This window comes from Leuciscus leuciscus (assembly GCF_965113295.1).
Source record: "Leuciscus leuciscus genome assembly, chromosome: 4".
Classification (NCBI taxonomy): domain Eukaryota; kingdom Metazoa; phylum Chordata; class Actinopteri; order Cypriniformes; family Leuciscidae; genus Leuciscus; species Leuciscus leuciscus.
The window spans coordinates 6,069,391-6,093,568 of NC_138728.1; the positions used below are offsets into that span (position 1 = coordinate 6,069,391).

A 24,178-nucleotide genomic window follows, 5' to 3' on the forward strand; every position below is an offset into this window, starting at 1 on the left:
TTTTTCCTCCACTGTCTTTCTCTCTCCTAGCAGTAACAGTGGTGTTCCTGTTGCTGTGAGCTGTGTGAAAGATAGCTAATTGAGCGTAACTGAGGCTCTGAGGATCATAGATCTTGGTAGGGACTTGTATCCAGAATCTCATGTCAACAAATGATTACATAAAATGTATTAATATGTTCTTATGTTAAAAGGACAACCCAGATTTATTCAGTAAACCAATTATATTCAATATATCAATCTTCCTGCATTATTTATAGTTTCTCTGAGTGATGTCTTGTGTGCACGAGTCAAACTTTTTTTTGTCATAATATTGCATGAAAACCTGATAACTTTCTATTATATGACCTTATATTGTCTTGCAGTCAGGTATCAGTATTTAAGTGGGTTTTCATAACTGTGTGTGCATGTCAGAGCCCACACATCCACAGGAGGGGGCTGCTGGTCCAGTATGTGTCTGAAGCTCCAGCATCTGTTCAGTACCCACAATGCATGTCTCACATGACATGCCACTCTTCGCCTGCAATCACTCTGGTAACAACTCTGGTGTTGAAAACTGGCTAAGGAAAAGGTTGTTCATTTGAATGCAGTACCACAATAAAATATTAACCCCAGCGGACGTTTTAAATTGCAAAAAAAAGACGAATGCGACAGAACAAAAAAACTTAGTAAATCATCGTTTACATAATACCACAATACTAGCAAAATAAATTGCATGTATTTGCTGATTTTTGCATCTGACCATTCATTCTTTAGGCAAACATATGATGGACAGACAATATAATAAGAAAGTGGAACAGACACATTCTACACACGTTTTTAGGGTTCCTGACGTCATGAGCTCCGTCACCAGCACGATGCACTTGCGGCCTTTGGAAGGCGACTCCCATGAGTCGTAAAAACGCACAATGTTTGGGTGTTGCAGGCCTTTCAACATGCCAGCCTCTTCCTTGAAGCGCTGCCGCTCTGATTTTGACAGCTTCCGATCCTGCAAGGACAAGAACAGAAAAAAAATACACAACATTTAGCCACATACTTCATTTTAATGTAATGTAATGGAAACCATATTTAACAGCCGTTTATTGTAATTAATCATTTCTAAACTCAGGTATAAGAATTACAGATGTGCTTTAAATGAGATACCATGGTTATATGAACAACTACTACGGTTCAACTGGAGGGGGTCCACTCAACCTCAAATAATGTAATCCGACCCCCGATTCCTGCCAGGCCTCCAAAAGAGCCCCTATAGACAAGGCATAAAGCACAGGAGGGGACAAGACTCATCTAGTTTAAACACAAAGTGGTCCTCTTATCCTGTGCTTAATGCCTGTACGGGCCACACACATGCACACACCAAAGGCTCCTATAAGATAAAGAAACAGCAAAGCACGGTGCAAAAGGTTCAACATGACCGGTCATGGAAAACGACACTACATCATCCCCCTTGACTCTCTAACCTACTCAAAAAACGTATTCTATCCAGGAGAGCCTGACCTATCAGAACAGTGTCAGGTAGACAGGGTTTTTGGAGGAAACGCACCTCCCTGTGCATGAGGGTATCCAAGCGTTGATGTCATAGTTCCTTTCCGGTCAGGTTGCGCCCTTATCAGCAGTTTAAACAGTGTGCGCAAGCCTAATCATTAATCATTATTATGATTGCTCCAGCAACCGCCAGTGATGAAATAATCCAGTGGCACTTTGTGGAAAAAGGCCACTTTTCTGTGGCCTACTTTTACACAACCCCAGGGCTTAAATCATATGCATTACGTGAGCACTAATTCCATTCTGTGAAAGAGTCACAGAATACTGCATACCTGGCGGCAAATTGCAACATGCATCTTATAAAAGCTATAGATAAAAGTTCAGTGCATGAGGACATAGATTCCCTGGCTATCTGCAACCAGTCTATTTGGTGTCACTGATGTGCCACCATTCTAGAATGCTGACGGTGGCATTCTTTCTCCACATTAATGCAGACACACTCATTCGCTTCCCAAACTAACAACCGCACTAGCAGCAGGCATCTGCATCCCATTAAGTACCACTAATCCCAAAGGACAGTAGAGAGAGTGTACAGACACAAAGCGCTTTTCCACCAACATGGTTTGTGTGCGGATTCCAGGTCAGTTCCAATTCTTGAACCGTTCCACACGTTTCCAACGCATGAAAGGGGGTTCCAGGCCAGAAGGATCGGCTCAACTCCGGTGTTCAGGGAGTAGGGGAGAAATGCTGATGCTGTCTATGGTGGTCTTGTTGATAAATGTAATAATGATGCTCTACACTGGCCCTGTAAGTACCTGCAGATTATTTGAGAGCTGCAGATACACTAGAATCACTCCAGGTACTTTGAAAAGCACTTGCTGCACTTGTTTCCTGCACAAACACCAAGATGAAAAGTGTTTGTTTTCACACTGGTTATAGTCAGGTAAACAACACTTAGACGCATTACGTCACTGTCCATTACGTCACTACTTTTTTGTAGTTTGTGGGGAAAAAAACGCAGCCAGTTTGCAACAGGCTCTAGTTCGTTTGGCTAAGAATTGGCCAAGAACAGGCTCTAGCTCCAGAACGCGAACCATTCTGGTGGGAAGGAGGTAGCGGAGAGAGAGAAACAAAGGGGATACAGCCATAGATATGGGAATGAAAGGGTAAACTTTATTGACTGGGGTGCAAAGAGATTAGAAAGGAAACATGATGGAGCGACTCAGTGTGAGAAAACACTGAAAAATACATACTTACAAATGCAAATGCTTGGCCAATGCATTTCAAGCATGCATACTGTTGTGGTATTCAAGTAGTAGTTAGCAATAAACATGCTGACAGTTCAACTGACTTTAACTAACTTACTCAACAAGATTCTCTTCAAACTTTTACTCCACCATGACAGCAGTTGACATGAAAGAGAAAAATGACTGCAGAAGACGACAGTTCATGCTAACGCCTGCTATAGGTGGCCACCGTGGTGCAAAACTGAGCTTGGAAGCATTCATGTACTTGCATATAGTATGATTTTGGGCCCATAGATTACATTCAAAGGCCAAACTTTAAGGAAGGTTGTGATCGGTGTCTGCTCTCTGCAAACAGAGGCCATCTTATTTCCCATCTCACTGTGTCAGAAGTTAATCTAATCAATGTCTGATAACGGAGGACAAAGGAAGAGGTCTTCTGTAGCATGCAGGGGTTTGCAGCTTTGCAAGCCTCTCTTTTTGTCTGGATTGAAAAAAATTGAAAAAGTCAATAATTGCAACTTAAATGGAGGTTTTTCTTGCTGACAAGACACAGGAAGGATAAACAAGTGTGAGTGAGTGGGTGATTGTGCGAGAGAGAGAGAGAGAGAGAGAGAGAGAGAGAGAGAGAGAGAGAGAGAAAGAGAGAGGGGGGAAGTGATGCGTTTAACTTTGGCACCTCATGCACACTTGTCTTGGCAAACCACAAGCATAAATTTTAGCACCCCGTTTCTCAAAATAAAAACACAGGTGCTTGTGCTCCTCAATCATGTGATGCAAATAATTGAGGTTTTGGTTACAAGAGTAAACACTGCTTAAACAGACAACATACTGTAGGCTACTATATACACAGCCAAATTAGACAAGGAAGCCCTTGCAAGTACTGTTCAAACCCAAGATACCCATGTTTACAGTAATTACTATTTTAAAGCGGAGAATATCCGAATATTTTCTTAGCAGACTGGCAGTTGAAAAGGGGCCTTTGAATTATAAAAAAGCAATTTAAATAATAATTAGCAACATAAGTAAATGTTTTTTACTTAATGTTGATTGAATTCTGCTTTTGTAAAAGAAGCATCAATTTTGTTAAAAAACAACATTCTTTTAAACTTTTGAACAGTCGGGTATGTGGGTGTAAAAGAGACCGCACATATGCCCTTCTTATCTATTAACTAACTCACAGGCAAACAGGTCAGCTTTTATCTCTAGTTCTGCTTAGTCAGTCACGTGACCTTGTGCACAGACAGTTCAGTGAACAATCAGCTGTTTACTCGACTGTCGCGCACACAAAAATCTACACCTCTGGCCTGGCATGGAGATAAACGCAGCTGCGGTGCCCTCCTGTCTGTAAACAACCCAGAAAATACTGCAGTAACCAGATACAGCAGTAAGCCTTTCTAGAAAACTCACCCCTGCTCTTTTCTGAGAAAATAAGCCTAATGATAATACAATAATGATAATGGATGCAATGCCAACTCTTGAAATTGAATCAGCACAGAGCTGCTCTGTATTTCTCAAAAGGCTGAGTTTTTTTCCCTTTTTACTGCAGTGCTATTTCTACAGAGTAATGTGTGACATGTAGTGTTTGGCTTGCCAAGCAGCAGCGATGCAGATGGGAGTCTCTCACCTGACAGCGTTTTCCCAGAAGTTGTGTGGGTGCACAACATGGTGCAATAAGACGCCCATGGATGTGGCGAGAACTGGATCAAAGCAGCTTCGACCACATCACAGAGCTGGACTGAATATGTAGTAAGAGCAAATCAAACGTCATTTCAATCAGGAGATCGAATCTGGCTGAGAAAGAGGCAGCTGTGAGAGTCGCCTCTGAATAACAGCGCACTTGAATAACCCCTGAGATTTGCATTTGTAAAAAGGCAAATAAAACGGATTGGCATGACTCATGCCTAGCGGGTTGCATAGCATTCGCGCAGGCAATGCCAGTGGGGAATGGAGCAAACGGTAGATCAAAGCTCTGCGAGATAAGAGCTGGCTTCAGCAAACGGTGCACCTCAACAGTTACAGATAAAACTAGAGGCTCCTGAACTCTGGGATGGTTACCAGGTGCGCAATGGGTCAGGCGATGCTTGGGTCCAAATAGAGGTTTGTGTGAACCGAAAAGTAAATTTGTCATTTACTACATTTTATTAACATTTACAGATTCAAATGCTTTGTCATTTCTTTCTGTCAATGCCACATTAAAAAATAAATGAATATATAAATGAATTTTTCACGTTAGTTAAATAAGCCTACTTACAAATACATTTAAATATATAATAACAAAAATAAATAAATGTTTAAAATTTGTCAAATAAATACTGAAAATGTTTTGAATAAATTATAAATGATTTACAACCCAATCTGTCAAAGTGACATAAAATGATTATTTGCAGTGTAACCTCCAGGGTTAACCTCTTGCAAGGGAGATAGTATGAGCATATTGGGAGAGAAAAGAAAGTTTACTTCATAAACTGAGGAAGCACTTTGAATGATCTGAACGAGTGTCCAGCTACTGTAGTTGTCTAAAGGCAAACAAAATCGGCATACTTTGCAGCAGAAAAATTAATGTGTAAAAGAGTAAAATTAAATTAGTAATATTCAAATTCTTAAAAAGGAGTAGAAACATGTGGCCAACCAAGTTCTTGGTAGAATACTACTAAGCAGAATGAATTTGCAGCCCAGTTGCAAAAACACTACTTGAGTTAAGAAAAGTTTTAGTTATAATTGCACAGGTATTATCAATAAGGGTTTTCTTAACTGAAAGGGTTTGTTGTAACCGGCGAAACACACAGCCCCCCATAAGCTCATTTTCACAGCCATAGGAGGAAGTGTTAGGTCTCTGAGCACAGACAGCTGCTGAGCTCTGTGTCTCAGGCTACAGATCTAATGATTCGCATCAGGCTGCAAACGCATCTTTTTAAACACGGCCTGACGGTCCATGCTAAAGTTCACTTCAGCAGGGGAACTTCCCAAACAGTTTACAGAACAAACAGCTGCTTTTCATATGCATCTCTCATCCATTTCTCTATTTCATGTTCATTTAAAACAGCTAATCCTTATTCAAGAGTATGCTAACAGCACAGAATGAAGACCATATCCTCAGTTACGCTTGCACTGTAATGTGTCACATCTGTCCAATCTCATGCCAAAAAAAGAACGGGGTGTGGGGGGGGGGGGGGGGGGGGGGGGGGGGTGAGGGTGAGGGGGGGGGGGGGGGTGACTGGCTCCAGGCCCTGGTTTCTAGGAACACAAATCCATATCTGTGACAGTACTTTTCCACAATAATGGGATCGAAGCTGAAGAACCTTGTTTTGGGCCTCTTGTTTTCCAGTCGGGCCAGATGCACTGCAAAGTGAGCAAGTGTGTGCTTTTTGCATTGACATGTGAGGGTTTAAGGAGGTAGAAAATTGGAGAACAAAGGACAAAGTAGATTCTATGGAAGGAAAAGAACGCAAAAGCAGGCATAGTTGCATTTCAAAATGTTTCAGATAATATCTTAAGTTAACCTTAAAAATTGCTATATTAAAAAGTAATCTGAAGAATCTGTTCATGACTAACGCTTATTTTAACGGCTTTACAATGTACGCATCATTATAAACAATGTGAATACATTTATACGATATACTGTAAAACTGAACAGTAAAATTAACTTAAATAAACGAGTTCATTTCACTCAAATATTACTCAAAGTTGAATTTGATGATGTAACTGATTTATTTGAGTTCAGCCAACTTAGGGTTTTGTAAAATACAACACTCAATTTCATTAAATATATAACAATATCTTAGCTCAGTTTCTCTGACAAAGGGGTCAGTGGCCTACAAAAGGTTGAAGAGCCCTAGTTCAATGAGAATCTCGGTGAGCAAGTTATTTAAGCAGTCAGCATTATAACAAATGCAGATTTAATGGCATTTGAAATCTATCCCCCCTTCTTCGAGATTTGTTTCCACCACAGTAATGCAGGAATTCATGTTAAGTATGCATGTGTACATGCAATATGCTTGCCAAGCATAAGCATACTTGCATAGAGTATTTTTGAGGCCTTACTCTAGCAATCACCAAGGAGTCAAGCTTCATTATTCACCGGTGTACTTTCTGAAGTGATTGTGGGCATGCAGAGCACTTAGTCTGAGTTAATGGAAAGACAAAGATTCTGTCCTCCAGGGGGACCTCATTCCCTGCAATCTCCACAGGATTCATATTTCACAAACACAGGCGCCAGTCAAACAGTGATTCTAAAAATACCATCTTACCACCCCTCCCCTGCTCCTCCATAGTGCGCTGGGGCATCTAGTAGACAGTGGATATAAAATACCAAACCAAATCTATTCACCAAATACACCAAGAAAGCCAGATGATAGGAAATGACAACAATATACACTGTGCACCTCAAAGAGGTTAAAAATATGGGTCTATTAATTGTGCATGGATTGAGTGAAGGAATAATCAGCTTAGCTGCTGTGATGTGCTTGATAACTGTATGAGCAACCCGGCTGATGGACAGACTGCATCACATGACTGCCTGAAAGCCTGTGCTCCATTTCCCAGCAGCACTTAGTAATGGCCATGAAAGGAATTTAATAAATCAAAACAAGAATGAACCACATCCACTAGGCATATACTGTATGCACCGTCTTTGTTTTGCATGTTTACTTGATAAAGTGGGAAAAGGGCAGTGGTTCAACATGGAGCCTTCTGGGTGTTTCAGAGCCAAACGGACGACTGATCATGGGTTTAAAAATGAGCCAGTTATACAGGCTCAGCCAATGACTTCTCTCATGACTGCTGCACTCTCGCTGTTGCAAACCATTGTAAACATCATAAGACTTTCATTTGACATTGGAACAGTCTGAATCAGTGCATGCCCTGTTTTCTGTCTGCAGGTTCAAAGACGCATAAAAATCCATTAAAGCAGAAATCACAGTTCTGTCTGTTGCAGCTATTTAAGGAAAATATCTAATAATAGACGAAAGGTTTCTGAAGGCGACAATCCTATAGTAAAGTATTGTTTGTGTTGCAAGAATTAAATCAAGTTATTTCCACCTCCCTATTTAAAAAAATATGTTGGCGATTTGTTTACGAGAGGAAAATGTTTACTGGATCTCTCACTCCGGTCACATCAAGTCCAGGTCATTGGTTCAAATTTCCCAACTGACGCAACTCATGCCTTCTCATTAACCAAAGACAACCATTTAGGACTGCTCTGCGTATTCCCTACTGTTCATTTGAAGTCCTTCGCTCCATACGAAGTGTGTTACAGAAAATGTCCTCACTTTTGACCTATACACTGAGAAACACAAGGGGGGTGTGGGTGTTAAAGGGGATAAAACAGGATATTTTGGATTCTAGCATGATTAGCATAGTGGTGGATCTTAATTTGATCCCCAATGCAAATATTGGTTATTCAGACACCAGCATGAAAATCAGGAAAAATTCACATTACCTGAATTCTGAAGGGATAACGATATTTATATATGGGCAATCATATCTCATAATAACTACATATCAATAGCCATTCAGTATTTAGCAACTTAACCAGTCCTTAAGTACAAAAGCATGAACTCATTAAGCTATTCCCTGGAGGTTAGCCAATCTTGAGTCAAGGTTATTTACAAATCGAAGCTTTAAAAGCCACAATTTAGACTGTTCAATTCTAAGGGTTACAGAATGGGTGGAAAATGATCATGCAAAAGATAAATCACAACTAACATTATAAGTGGACTTCAGGGAAAGAAACGTTAGAAGTGTAGAATCCTTTATAAGCAAAAAGTCCACTTGATTGGGTAAAAGAAGCACAGCAGTGCTGCTTGTGCTCAGCAGTGATTGCTTTGCCCTGCAAGCAGCGTTTCTGATAACCTCCTATGGAGTCTCAGTGCCGATCAAGTCGTCAAGCCTGAGGTCCTGAGGGGTTTACAGAGAAGAGAAATGACAGAGGAAATGAAAAAGTAAAAGTGCAACAGTCAGGCATCTGCTTTAAATAAGAACGAATGAACAGTTGTTCCTTCAAACAGCACTGAACTTACTGCAAAAACCAAGACAGACTCATCTAGATCTAAAACAGGCAGCGAATGTTGGACCCCAATTAGAGAAGAAAAACTAAACCTTGATATTCTCTCTCACAAACCCAAAGGTTTGCCATCAATCAGCACATAACAGACTGTTTAGAACCAGCACCATGTGTTCAGTGTGACCTAATTGCTGGGAACTACAGCTCACCCCCCAGGGTGATTTGGTAGAGAGCATGAGGTTTATAATTCGATGGTCTTATAATGAACATTTCAGTTGTCTTAAGCCCTATTATTCGCACGGGTTAAGTATTACCTGGTGACCTCTAGTCATTTGTAATAATTGCGGAGGTTGTCTATGATCTTAATCCTGTGCGAATCGGCCATGTCTGTAATTTGAAAAGTAAAAATACCCCCGCAAATGACCTACCATATTTCGCCGAACACCGAGGTCCTGTGATAATATTAGTCCCGTGCGAATCGGCATCTCTGTGATTTGGCGAGGTCGTATATAATTTTTTCAAGGTTTTTGTTTCCTGTGTGCTTTTTTATCCATCTTTCGTGAAGAATGGAGGCTGCGTTGGAGTGTTTTGATAGTATTTTGGGTGCTGGGTCATATCGCTATACATACACCATACAACTATACAATTTGCAGAAAGAGAAAGCAAAAACAAAAAGAATGATTATGGGGATGAATGACATGTATAGCAGCATGCGGTGAGGAACATTCTTCGGTTTATGTTATATCATACAGCTAGACCTATAACGACAAGACATTTCCAAGCAATAGCCTATTGACATCATATCTGGGAGATAGCCTAAGTCAGTAAATTCAAGTAAAATCAGAGGCTTCACTTATCCCGTGCGAATGTGCCACAAGAAAAACAGATGTGGGTGGGTAATTTCTAAATCACACGTGGTCTACAGATGACACTAATCCGGTGCGAATAGAGCTGTTAAAGTTAGTTAAAGTTTTGCTCGTTACAAGGTAAACCGAGGTCAAGTTGAGGGTCTTCTGGGGAATTCCAGTTGTTCTACCTCTGACAAATGGTTGTTCTCTGAACAACTATTTGACATGAAAAACCTTTACAATGAGGCTGTTTTACGGTCATTTCACTAGACACCAATCAGATGTATGTCTACTAAATGCAACTTTTCTATAAGCTAAATAAGACATTCAACAAAAACATTTTAAAAACATCTAACCGACCCTTTGCATAAAACATGTGTAAGCATGCGTCTGAAGCCTTCATAAGATATTAACCTTGAATAACGAAAAACAAAAGTTATATCAATAATTGTAATAGCAATTATAAAATTAATAATGTTCATCTTCTCAATCTGAACAAACCAATTATTTAACCTTGCTAATAAGAAATGGAACTGTCGTTTAGCAGCTGTGTTATTTTAGTATCAATTATTAGTTTGTAATCAGTTTTTATTTTTATATTTTCGGTATTTATTTAAATTTTTGTTCAATTTTTTTTGTTTTTTTTGTTGTCATTTTTATAAGTGTTTATTTTTTTATTTCACTTTTAGCTATAGTTAAGTACATCGAGTTTAACTAAATGAAAATGACAAACATTCCCTTGGCAACTACCTGAAATAAAATACATTTAAGTTTTTTAAATTAATATTAATATAACTATTTAATGAATTAATATTTTATTTCAGTTAAAGTCTATTTCAAGTAACACATTTTTTTAATTAATTTTTTTATGGATTTATTTTTATTAACTATGTTTAGCAGTACTCACAATGCTTCTGGGTTGAGAAAGTTGTCCTAGAAACATTCAAATAATAATTTCCCCAATGAATCATTTATTAGGCTCATTGTTCGGGAGCCAGCAAGATTCTCTAACTGATATGATGACATTTACCTTTTAAGTGCTTCTATCCTCTAAATTAATTTGCACCGGGCACTGACCAGGTCAATAATGGCTTTTCTCCATTATAAAATTCAAAGACAGATTGTCATCTGCTTTAGAGAGAGCATCTTTATGAGCACAGCATTTATATTCTGACTTTAAAGGTGGAAGCTCAGCCAATATGATGCAGGATGGATCATCCAGTACAACCTTGACTTCATCCAACATGCAAAAAAAAAAAAAAAAAGGTAAGAATAAACTAGCTCAGTGTATAACTGAAGCTATAAATAAACAGAACAATACAGGGGGACAAAAGAATGCAAAGGAGAAAAAAAGAGAGTGAGACAGAGATGAATCAAGACAAGGAGAGCAGCTAAAATAAGGCCCTTTCATGGTCTCGCTTTGAACCAGATCCATGTGTCCCTGAGCACTGTGTGGCCTGCTATGTGGGTCAGAGCGACAAGGCACATCTTCAGTGCATCTAGCTGCCTGTCACGGGCTTTGGTCTGTGAGGTCAGGAGGTGATGTGCTCTCCGTCAGAGCCAAGCACACAGCAGTCTAGTGTCACCCAGAGACAGGCACCATTGTTCTGCAGGCAGACCAGACATTTACTGCAAACCTGCATGTCGTCTGCTACAACAACAGTCCTTCTTGATTTCTGGACTCGCTCCCCTTCCAATCCCCATGGCTCAATCCATCTTCCATTGAAATAAAAGCAGGCTTTAGACAGGGGTGCATGGTGTGAATGTCGAAGGGAGTTTGGAGTAACAGTCTCGATTTTTTCCTGAGGTTTGTATGCTCAATTATTTCACTCGGTTGAAATGTTTGGTGTGACACAGCTACTAAATCACAACACAAAAAGTTGTGTAATGGGGCGGATCACGCCACAAACTAGACCAAACGCATTAAAATATATTTTCAACAAGTCCGAAAAGTTGACGGTCAGTGTTTGAGTGCTGTTTTGTCTATGTTTATGTTTGTTAACTTTCAATAAAAAGTTAATCACAAAAAAAAAGGAAAAGAAAAATTGGGACACATGGGAACACTAAGATCTTAATTCGTACGTCTGCATTTCTACAATAATTAGTACGATATCAAAAATTTGAGATTTCCGGAACTTCAGAGACATTTCAAATCCTATAATCCATTGATCGCCATGGGAATGTGTTGGCTTATCTGCATATTGAACTCTAGCCTCTATGATCCATGATAAAGCTGCTTTTAATCAATATAAAGGCTTATTTTTTTATTTGTCACAAATTGACTACAGACAAACAATCCATTTATGTAACAATGGTCCGCTTGTCATACAGTACTAATGAAACAAATCACCTTAAAAGATGTAGTCGAGTTTTCAGAATGCCACTATAATGACCAAAATGGTGGACAGGCTGGTATGTTGATCACTGTTGCTTAATAAATCCCTGTTCAGAAATAAGCAATTCAGAATAATCCAAGGCTAGACAGGAAAATACACTAAATATGCAGGTAGTTACGGTGACATTCACGACTATTCTGCAAAGCACAATCGATTGTGTTATGAACCAAAATATTAAACAAGGAACTAAAGGGATTGTTCACTCACCGTTTGAATTGTTTTTGTCCATACAATTAAAGCCAATGGGGTCCAATGATGTTTTAGATCCCACTACCTTTCATTGTATGGACAAAAACATGAGGGTGAGTAAAACAGAATTTAAATTTTTGTAGGAACTTTGCTTTTAAGATTGTGATTTAACTCTGCATTTGCTCCAACACCAATTTAACAATTTAAGGAAACAGAACAATCTAAAAGTGGTTGAGTATCAGACTTCATTAAATACTCTACCCATAAAATATGCCCGTACTGTCAAATGTGAGGCCCACTCATATTTAAAGCTCACAACCTATACTGTCCATAGAGCCAGTCATAATCCCCACCAACCCAAAGGGAGATATAAAAGGATAAAGTAGGTCTTGGCTTTGTTCTTCGCTCTGTACACCTCCACACTCTCAAAAGCCTTTTACAGCACAGCACATGCGCCCCCTCAATTATACAGGGATTATATGCACTGCAAGATGGGAAAAAATGTTTTAGTGCATAGGATCCTCTGCACTTTAAATGCTGCAGCCTCTATAAGTACACATTTCATATAGAGACCAAGCGAATGAGGTCTTGAGTCAGAAAGGGAGGGCGTAATAACATTCAACTTGGAACAGTGATGACTTTCTCTACTTTTTTCTGAGGCTTTTCTTTTCTTTTTTTTGGCCTACATATTGTACAGTTTAAAGTTTGTTACATGATAGTCACCAAATGAAGGAGTAAAGCTAATTTGATGTTTAATGAAGCAAACTGACACCCACATATTTGCACTGGGTCAGTCTCTAATGCATAACATCATCGAATGATATCTAATAAGCAGCAGCAGGCCAAAATTTGAAGATCTTTAGCAGAAGATTTGGTTTGGACCAGTTACATGCTCCTGTTACATTTCGGCCACGGTTAAACTATTCCATATGAGCGTTCCTCACCGCCAAATATGGGGTTAGAGACGTTCCTTTATTCCACACAAATAGATTATGATCCACAAAAAAAGTGTAAAGAGATTAAAAAAAAAAAAAAACATTCATAAAGAATTACAATGAGATCCCCAATATATGTTATACGTTTCACAAAAACTAATTAAATTCAAATAAATGTGTTATGTCACAATCACAACTCTCCATGGCATTAATTTGTGAATCCCTACTTGTGCATTTATGGATTTCGAAACATTTCTAGTATCAAGAAATCCAAAAATAGGTGGACTCTACCCACCGTCTACTCAAGCCAATCAGATAACAGACACATTTCGTTGACCAATCGTAGCATGTTCTCGCTATAACCAAACATTTATTTTTGGATCATAATCTATTTATTCAGAATAAAGGAACAATTCTACCCCCATAGCCAAGTGACTGTTCATGCAGCACACTAACCCAATTTCCACAGCGTCCCTTGATCCTAGAGTGGAAGGCTAATGATGACCATCAACAAAAATAAATTTAACAGATTTAACATGGCAAACATTGGAGGAGCTGAGCAAATACACTGGAACTCATAGCACAGGTTGGACATGTTCGCCTCACCCGATGACAGCAAGCCATTGAGCAACTGCTTGTGTACATAGTAGCTTGAAAAATCCCCTGCAATAACTCATCTCTCACCCTCATTCTTTCCATCTAATGTCCCATTGTCAAAGGCAGGGCAGGTACTTTGTCAAGGGCACACCATGGTGATCTTATTTAAATGGCCCTTTAAATAAAAGGTGGCAAAGCGTAGCATGCACTGCTCTGTAGAATGTGGTGATAGAAATCATTTTCCATTTTAGGACAGGTGTTAGTGTGTGCCAACACCCTGAAATATTTGGAACACCATGCCACTCACTAGGGATGCACCGATGCATCGGCTGAACATCGGTAAAGGGCGATATTTGCCTCGTTAACTGCCATCGGCCATCGGGAAATAAAAATGAAATTCGCCGATGATATGTGTCATGAGCTCAGGAGAAACTTTTTTTCCCTCTTTTTATTTGGGCGGGGGGAGATACCGAGACGGAAGAGGGCACCCGCGCACTCTCCTCAGTAACTTAGATTAAGCAAAGAAGATGGCGGTCGTGTGGCAATATTTTACAGTTTCAGAGAAAGATCAGCGTTTTGCTGTTAGAAAGTCATTTAACAACCTGGGATCCCCCGCGATACGGTTCTCACTCGCGCTTGAATAAGGCCGGCGACACACTGCGTGGCGTGAGCGTCTCAGCTGCGTGGTATGTCCGTTTTTATTTAGGCTCCCATGTTAACAGGTTGGAGTTTGCACACTGAGAGACACGTTCTTACAGAGAAAGTGCATGCCTGAGCTTGTGTTTTGGGTTAAGCTGCGTTGCTTTGACATTGTGGAAAATAGAATAATAGAAACAAAATGTATTAGTCTTTTTACCCGTTATTATCAATCTAAATTAATCTCGTTTTTAATTGAACTTAATTTCGTTTTTCTTTATTTAAATTTCGTTTTTTCTTTATTTAAATTTCGTTTTTCTTTATTTAAGTTTTGGTTTTCTTTATTTAAATTTCGTTTTTTCTTTATTTAAATTTTGTTTTTTCTTTATTTAAATTTCGTTTTTCTTTATTTAAATTTCGTTTTTTCTTTATTTAAATTTCGTTTTTCTTTATTTCTATTTCGTTTTTCTTTATTTAAATCTACCCTTTACTGTGTCAGTAATTTGTTAGTCAGAAAAATATTAGACTACCTTAAAAGTATTGCTTAATTTAACAGACCTGTGTGTGCGCGCGTTTTATATCACTAGTATAGTGTCCGTTCTCGGAGCATATAAGCCCTGCCCGCGTGAGGTGCGCCGCTTCCCGCTCGCGCTGTTCTGTAGCTTACTAAAAGTTTATTAATTCTGAATGTGTCGCGTCTCGCGTGTCCGTCTATATTGCACCAAATGCGACACTGCACTCCCTTGTGACTAACGAAGCTTCGAATCTCAAAAAATGGTATTCGGACCAGCCCTAATAGTGTGATCAAGAGCCGAAAGACTTGTATGTTTCCGTGGCACAAAAGAAGGAATAAATAATAAAAAGAAAAAACATCGGCATCGGCCATCGGCCAAGTTGTTATGTTAAACATCGGTATCGGTATCGGCCCAGAATTTCCCAATCGGTGCATCCCTACCACTCACCTGTTGGAAACTCGGAATCAGTATGATTGTGATAGTAGATTTGCACCGATTGACCGGCCATGATCGGCCAGAACCGGTAACCGGTCAGCGGCACAGGCAATAACGTCAACTGTGCGTTCTCGCTCACTTCTCTCCGACAGCAAAGTGACACACACACAAAGTGACCTCTCACTCACTCCGGATGAATAGTGCTTGTATTGTGTAGGTTTCACACTCACGCCAGAAGCACGCGCACCACTGATCTATTTAAGTGGAGCGCACAAGCCGCTTCTCAGTCTCAAGCAGCTTGCGAGTCGCAAGTACCAAAATAAGTGGCTTACTGCGCTTAAACGGTCAAATACACACACAAAATGATGTCAAAATGCCCGTCTTGGCGAGTATTCAGTTAAACAAATTCGGTTTTGGAATCTAATTAGTTGAGAAATGCAAGTTATGTAACAGTAGCTACTGTATATATTGGATCCGTGTATAAACTCTTAAAGTGACAGCAGTCTAATATTCTTGCTGATGTCTGTCATGTTAATAAAAGAACAAAAGACAAAGAAAATCACTCTCTGCTCTTGAGTGAATAACTTTTGTAACTAATTGTAAGCATTCATCTGCATTAAATTTTTTACAATGAAGACTATCCAGTGTTATTTTAAATTTGATTACTTTAATTTCTGTATTTATTATCTGAATATTCTGTATACCCACCTGAAAAACTTAAAGCTGTGTTCATTTCATTTCTCTCTAGCATTTATTTGTGCTGTTGTTTGAAATTTGTTTATTTGTTCTTATTTTAGTACTGTCTTTCTACTAGTTTTTTTATGAAAATTAAATTTTGCTAAAAATCCGTCCTTCGGATGCGACGTAAAACCGAGGTCCTGACTCTCTGTGGTCATTAAAAATCCCAGGCCAGGCATCCTGGCCAAATTTGCCCCTTGGCCTCTGTCCATCATGGCCTCCTAATCATCCCCATATACTGATTGGCTTCATCACTGTCTCCTCTCCACCAGTAAGCTGGTGTGTGGTGAGCGTTCTGGCGCAATATGGCTGCCGTCGCATCATCCAAGTGGATGCTGCACATTGGTGGTGGTTGAGGAGATTCCCCCCTTCTATGTAAAGCGCTTTGAGGTCTCAGAAAAAGCGCTATATAAATGTAACAAATTAAATTATTATTGAAGAATAGTAGATTTTTGTTAGTATCAATTATAGTTCTTTGGAATCTGCAAAAATCGGTATCAGAATCGGCCAAGAAAATTGCAATCAGTGACTTTATGGACACAACTTGAGTAACCTCATCCTATTTGGAGACAGAGAATCACGGCACACATTGTAAAATCCATTAAAAAGAGAATATTAGAGTTATGCTGTGTATCGCTGTTCTTAAAGTAGCTTGAAATGGTTGGTTGGATCATGGATGGAACAAGCTAAGACATGCACAATAGAACAGCATCCATGTTTTTTGTGGAAATCTGAAAACTCACAGTGAGAATTGTTAAACCTGAGTCAGGTTTAGGGATCTTAAGAGGATTCATCTCCTGCTGTAGGGCAAGAATGCCAACGGGATCCTCATTGCTGCTGCCTACAGTTTTCATTGACACACTGACTTATCCAAGTCATATAAAAATGTAGGTCAAAGTGGAATAAAGCTTAATCACTATGAGTAATATGCTCAGTCAGAGCTTTTAAACAGATTTGTTATCTGTCTGGCCAGTTAGTAAAATGAGTTCATAATGGCATAGTTATTGCACAGACTTGCACAGTTATTATTACAGTAGTCAACATTTGAAGTGGATCAAAAAAAAGTTAATCAAAGTTAACCTAAGACAAGAACGGCCTTCGTTCAAAATTCATGTATAACTTTGACGAAAGGTTTTGATCCACTTCAAATGTTGACTACTGTAGTTTGAAAACTAGCATCTTTTATCTGGCTTTCAAGATGATGAAAAGACACAAATAATTTCACATTTCTCTCAAAGCACTGCAAAGTCAACAAATCTTAAACAAAGACAACACACAAGAGGAAACTTTTAAGAAAACTGATACAGCTTCAGCAAACCCGATTATAGCCTAACATTTGGGTTCACTTCCCATTAAAAAGGGATTTAAATGGCCGAAGTAATGGTGAAAGGAGCAAAGGAGATCATGAGAATGGAAATGAGAACTGCCTAGAAGAGCCCAGCCTTTCAGAACAATGACAAAAAGTCACCACAGAGGAAATGACATGTCAGTCTCTCACTTTCATTAACAAATGGGAAGCTCTAAATTCAGCCATTTGACTATTATACAAATGTTCTAGTACTGAATAGTAATACAAATGCTGAAATTTCCAGGGTAATTTCACACAACATAAAAAGTTCAAGGATGACTTACACTGAAAATAACTGATGCTTTTGAATAATCCCTCATGACATCGCAGGGGTCTTTTAAATTCTCCACAAAAGAATGGTCTGGAATTCATCGTCAATTTATGACAGCCACATTTAATAATAGCACCGCACAGTCATAAAACTTGGGTGTGAATTCCTAGGGCTAAGGAGGAGGAATGCATATGATCTCGGGACCTTCCATCAGGAGTCAGCTTTTGTCTACATCAATAACAGATGTTACTTTGGTAATTGTCTCCAAGTAAGTATTGTGGCATGACACAAGATAGGAGGCAAAAGAACATCGCTTTTTGCCAGAAGTAACGTAACAGCCATGCTGGGATGACTCCTATAGCGTAAAATCAAATCCTATGGAAAATTGTGCAAAAGTCATTTGGACGATGTCAACACTATGCTGTATTTAATATAATTTTTTTAAACAAGGGTGCTGGTCACACTTCCAAAGTCTTCTGACCTCCCTAGTTAATAAGGATATTTCATCTCTGAGGAATATCTGCTTACAACTAATACTGTCTCAGTGTCACAGCTGCCTCCTTGAAGAGGAGCTAATGACTGGAAAAACAACATTCAAGATAGAGATATGAATATCCCATACCACGATTTAAAGCTTCGGGCATTATGATTATTATATATCAAAGATCGCACAACCTCTCCCAGCAAGATATTGTCTCAATATCACAAGCCTTTGCAGTCACCTCGGAGTGAACTCCAGGAACACACAGTATGTTTCAAATCAGCCACTTCAGATATGAAAAGATGAGGAGGGGGGTGTTCAAAGGACTTGAGTTTGTTAGCTGAGGGAGGTGGCGGACAAAGTTAATAGGATATAAGGTGAGGAACTTTTATGAGGAGTGGGCTATTTGTAGATGAAAGAGAGAAAGGACAAGTACAGGCAAAATTCTCTTGTCTGCCTGTGCAACTGACACTAATATACACCTTTGCTCTCTATAACAATGTCCCTGAACGAGGCTGGCTCACCTGTAAGCTTTCAAGAATGGTGAGAAGGCAGCAATTTTAATGGAGCAAATCACGAGCAATTACCTTAACGAGGGCCTGTACGAGCAGCATTAGCCATTAGAGACAAGTGAAATAAAGATTCTTTCATTAGTTCTAACTAGAGCTGCACGATTAATCGTAAATATATATAATTTTGTTATATAATTGTCGCTTCTCGATTCAAACAACAACACAATCTCATTCCTAAATGATAATGATTTGGCCATGTCTATTAAAACTTTGACAAAAATCGGAACATTCAAATCTGCGTTTGCCCCGCCGCTAACCCAGAGAAAGCAGTTTAGCCGCATTTACACTGCAGGCCTTGATGCCAAATTCCGATTTGTTGACAATATGCACTTTTTTTGATGACGCCCGGAAAAGCAACGACCCGGACATGCTTAAGCCGAAAAGAAAGTATGAATGAAGTAATATAAAGTAGCAACAATACAAGCTTTTGTTTTCCACACCTTCTTTAAAAGGTCAGCAAAACATTGGTGTCTTAAGGCGGGAAATCAGATTTATTTCCATGTATGAATGAGGCCTGAAACTGATCTGAGAATATCAGAAGAATGTACTTTTTTCCTGCTTACATGTTCGTTGGTCATATCTGATCTGTGCCACATGGAAGGAAAAAAAAATTAAATAGGATTGGGTCACTTGAACCATGTAATGTAAATGGTTAGGCTATCTAGCTATGAAACGGCTTCACAACGGCTTCTTTTCAACCACACAGTATCATTATTTCAGTGTTAAAAATATTCAAATTATCACAGAAGCACTGGAATAAAAGTTTATAGTTCGGATATAAACACTGATGTCTACGGAAGCTATAAAAAATATAGCAAATCACTTTTTTAAAGTAACTTAGTGCTTCTAATAACGATTTTATTGATTACACTAAACTAGGTGTGCCACTAGGTGCCAACAAGTGACTGTTTAAAAAAGTATTTGTCATTGAATCAGTTGTTCAGAAATGCTGATTCATCCAGTTATGAGTGTCATTCAAACCGATTTTAAAAAAAGAATTCATTCAAATGAATGATCTCTATTTGAAACAAAAAAATATTGATTTTCAACCCAGAATCGTGCAGCTCTAGTTCAAACTGTGGTTAATTCTTTAGCTCTATTAGAGAAAATGAAAATATTCAGAGTTAATAACAAAGATAGTTTAAAGATACTTCCGATGGTGGTGGCTTGTGGTATAGGGCATGTATGATAGGCTATCAGTGGCCATACTTAATGTACAAATTTAACGCTTTAGACATCAAAATATCGAAACAGTCGCGTCACTTTTACCAACTGGCCCCAAAGAGTTTTGTAAGTCAGTTCGCCTCAAGTTCACACAGGTGACCTGGCAGAGTATTATACTATTTGTCTTTAGAAATAAATGGAACTTGATTTAATATCTTATGTTAATGTACTGACAAATATTTAAACATTTGGCTAAGTTTCCAAATACTTCTTGGGGCCCCTGAAGTTTGCGAGCGTGAAGTACGTGGAGTTGTCAGGTGACTCTTTAAATAAATGCAGGTGGTTTGAGCAATGCTATGAATGACAGTTTGCATAGCTGATTTCAGAGGTGTTTGACGTGTACCACCTTCCAGAAGCATAAGTAAACATTGCACATGTAAGAAGGTTCAGTGAAAGACATGCTCTGTGATATTCTGTTGAAGTGCACACAGTGAAGCCTTCTTTGGAATATGTGTACGTAATGGAATATTCTATGAAAAAAATAATGTTATGGATGGAGGCCTGATTCACAAATTCACCTGCAGTAGGCAAGAGGCAGTTTCCAAATAATGAAAACCCCCACTCCTCCAGGCTTCCATAACACAATGATTACATCAGTGGCAAGAGTTTATGAGGGGTCACAAAAACAAGGGACCTGAAAAACAAGTAAAAACATCAGAAGTGTACAAATAGAGCCTTATTTTGTTGATGCCTCTGGATCAGTGCAAAAATCACATGCTTACGGGTATTCTGAGTTGAAGCCAGGCAAAACAAATCATATTTATAGCCACTCATCGCAAGGCAAATAAGCCACATTTAACGGTGTAGACAACTTGGTCAAATTTACGGACAGCTCCTACAAAGAGCAAGGCTTTTTACTGAGGGAATTTCCCAATTAATCTGCTAATAAACTATTGTTGCATGTCGAGACTTTAGTGATCCATACATAGGGGGGTGAATCTTCACTTGACTCACAATTCGATTTTGCTTCAGCAAGTAATGAATTGTAAGCAAACTTGTGGCTCATTAAAAAGACAGATTTTGCCATATTATATTACAATGAGCTTTACAGAATCAATCAAAACGATAATGATAAACACATTGCATGCCATGTTGAGTTTTATCGATCAAAATGTTACATCAGTTTTCAAAAAGCCCAAGGCATGTGAGTCAACTGATGAGTGATCTGAGCCAATCCCACTTTTTCGTCAGGCTTGTTGCCACACGATTGACATGACACTGGTATGCTGTTATGTTTGCAAACCCTCATGACACATTAAAAACTTCCTATTTTATAAAGAAGGCTGATTTGAATGTCAATAGTGCATAGAGTAGGCTACCTTACAAAAAAAAGCTTAGAGCCAAAGGGTTTTACAGCTTTCAAAAGATAAACACAATTTTCCATGCATCTGGAGTGTGCCTGATTACACCTGCTGTGCGGATAGTGAGCTTTACCTGAACAGGAAGCCCTAAAGAGATCTGCTGCCATGGAAACAAAGTCACCAGGTGATTAACAGCAATGATCATCATTCATCAGTGCTACTGCAGTTACCGCAGTTCATTACCAGCTGTTAACTCTAATCAACATGATACAGCAGAACATTTCCTCAGTGTAGCAGACACAGTGTGGCGTTTCCAAACTTAAGTGAGTCAAGCTCAACGTGACCTTACCAACCAGTGGCAAGACCAGGTTCACATGTCAAAAATTGAGGATATGTGATTAGGCAAACACTCACTGCACTCTTTGTGATGTATACTTGCTGACCTTTGCGGAAGTGGTGCAAACAGCCAGCTGTGGACTGAATCAGCTTGTGTGCTGACAGTCATTGGGAAGTTTGAGGCTCGTAACGTGGTTAAACTGATCGCAGAGCAACCTCCATTGAGAGCCTACTTCCTACAGGATGTGACTCATGGTTGTGAGAATGTTTGAGGTGCAGTTACAGATTCACATCCGTCGGGTTGAGCAAACAACACTCTCACACAAAAATGTGCAAATCTTTCAAGAATCTCTGGCAACAGATCTTGTTTAATTAGTTGACAATCAAACTCAGTTGACATCCAAATCAATGTTAAGTCAAATTGAACTGACCATGACTAAGTGTTTCTGGGACAGAATGCAACAGGTAATGTTTGTTGTCACTTTCAAACATGGCCACTCCTTCCCTCCTTCTGATCCCATGAGTAACTCTTCAGCTATGTCCGAAATCACTCCCGATTTCCTATATAGTGCACTATATGGGGTGCCACATTTTGTAGTGTCATCCAAATTTTAAGCGAACATATGTCCTTTTTGAATTTACGTTTAATCATAACGATCAACTTAACTTATATCGGTTTACTATCCATGAATCTACAAAGCTGGCAAAGTATGCATCTATAGTTTAAAGTAAAATTATTACTTTTAATATCATCATTCTGTTCGATACTTTAAAAAACAAGTATATTTCTTACATTTGTATTCAAAATTCATATTTGTTCACTTTTATATAACCCCACATATTGTAAACGCTATACAGGAAATGGTGAATGATGCAATATCTGGCTTAGTGTAATGACTTTGATTAGGATAAAGATTTCACCTGAGAATGAATGCAGCTGTGACCGCATAACAGAGGTAAGCACTGGCTGCAGGAAATAGCTACTGGAATCCAGCAGTTTGCCAATGAAACAATCCTTTACAAAGAAACAATGATTGCATTGATTATGTATTAGCCTACATTCATTTCCGTTTTAGATCTACTGTTTTAAAGACTTAACACTATAAATCCCATAGACATTACGAAGAGGTTGAATTAGTGTAATTTGAGATTGGGTAATGAAGGACATCTGAGCTCTAATAACAGTAGCAGAGGTCGTCGAAATATGCAAACACTGATGTCAACCAGCAGTTCAAGCAGCTCATAAAAAAAAAAATGCCATTCAAAGAAATAAACTTTTGGCATTCCATTTGGGATGAAAAGAGTAAAGGCCATTTGGCTGAAGCAGGAGGTGAAAGCCCATGGGGGTTCCCTGACCTGACCTTCTGTTGTCCTTTGCCTATCCACAGACATTTAGGCCTAACTCAGGGCTGACGCCACAAGGAACCTGATAGGCCCCAAATCCGCCTCCTTTCTACCCCTCACCCACATGTTCAATCAGTCAAGGCAATATGCCATGCACATACGGTGCTGGTTAGAGTAGGGCTACCCCCAGGGATGGGGGCAAGAGAGGTATCAGGCTCCTGACTAGTCACCCCTGACTAGTGTGTTGAGCTGTAGCTTTCATGCAAAATAAGTCCTCCATGATCACCCAAGAAAGGTTAGAGAGAAGAAAACACATGTGGTTACAAGTTACTAGTGTGTGATGGTTTTTATTAAAATGCAGTCCCCTGCAGGATTCTCTTACACAGAGAAAAAAAAAAAAAGACCCTTTCTAGGTGATCTCCATTCCACTAATCTTCTCCATCTCGAGAGAGGGTTTTACATAGTCAAAGCATGCATATAGAGTGGTTTTATTTATATATTCATCTCTATGTAAAAAGGTTCTGTTAAAGAATCTCACTTTTTCTGGAGAAAGAATAATGACTGCAGTGATCTGACCAGCTCTCCTACTGTGCCTTTTATTGGAAGATTCTGTGGTAGGAGCCAGTGAGTTTAAGAAGCCCATTCTTTTTGGAGTGATTTGAAGATTACAGCCTGTGTGTTTAGGGCTGAACTCAAAGGAAAGGGTTTCTGAGATTATGGTCTGCATTTGTAATTGAGCTCTGTGTGGTGTGATAGGCTCCAGTGGTCCAGTTTTGCGCCAGCCTATAGTTTAGCTGTCAGGACTGACCCTCAAAAGCACAAGTAATAACTTCATTACACAGACAGAATATACAGATGAACAAAGATGAACAAATGTCAAGATACAAAAAACACCATCAAATTGAAGCTCGCAAAATTTGTGCCTTATATTACAAGTCATATAAAGCCATACAAGCTTAGTGTGCCAAAATAATTGATATTTGATTTTGTATTCAATTAATGCTCTCAAATTTCACATGCCCACTAGGAAATGGCATACCAAAATGTGCCAAAGCGGGTTTAATGTCAAAAACATCAGCGTTGTGACATTTACATTTTTGTGAAAAATCGTTTTTTATTTAAAATAATAAAGCAAGCAAGGAATTAAATATTCTATCAACAATGAAGGCTTGTTTATCATGGTTAGCAAAGAGGGTTGTGATACATTTGTAATAAGCAGGCAGCTGCAGAGGATGCTGACCATGTGTATCACAGAGCACATCGTTAACACATTATGTTAACC

The 24,178-nt window shown here is 39.0% G+C and overlaps 1 protein-coding gene across 18 annotated transcripts in view; it reads right to left on the reverse strand.

Annotated features, from left to right (window-relative positions):
- The window catches only part of LOC309496882 (serine/threonine-protein kinase WNK1-like), a 78,382-nt gene that overhangs the window by 39,333 nt on the left and 14,871 nt on the right, over nucleotides 1-24,178 (reverse strand). For all 18 annotated transcript variants that reach the window (XM_082167039.1, XM_082167042.1, XM_082167033.1 and 15 more), the window contains exon 3: nucleotides 813-985. In XM_082167039.1, coding sequence (XP_082023165.1) covers nucleotides 813-985 — 173 coding nt within the window. The remainder of the gene's footprint in view (nucleotides 1-812; nucleotides 986-24,178) is intronic.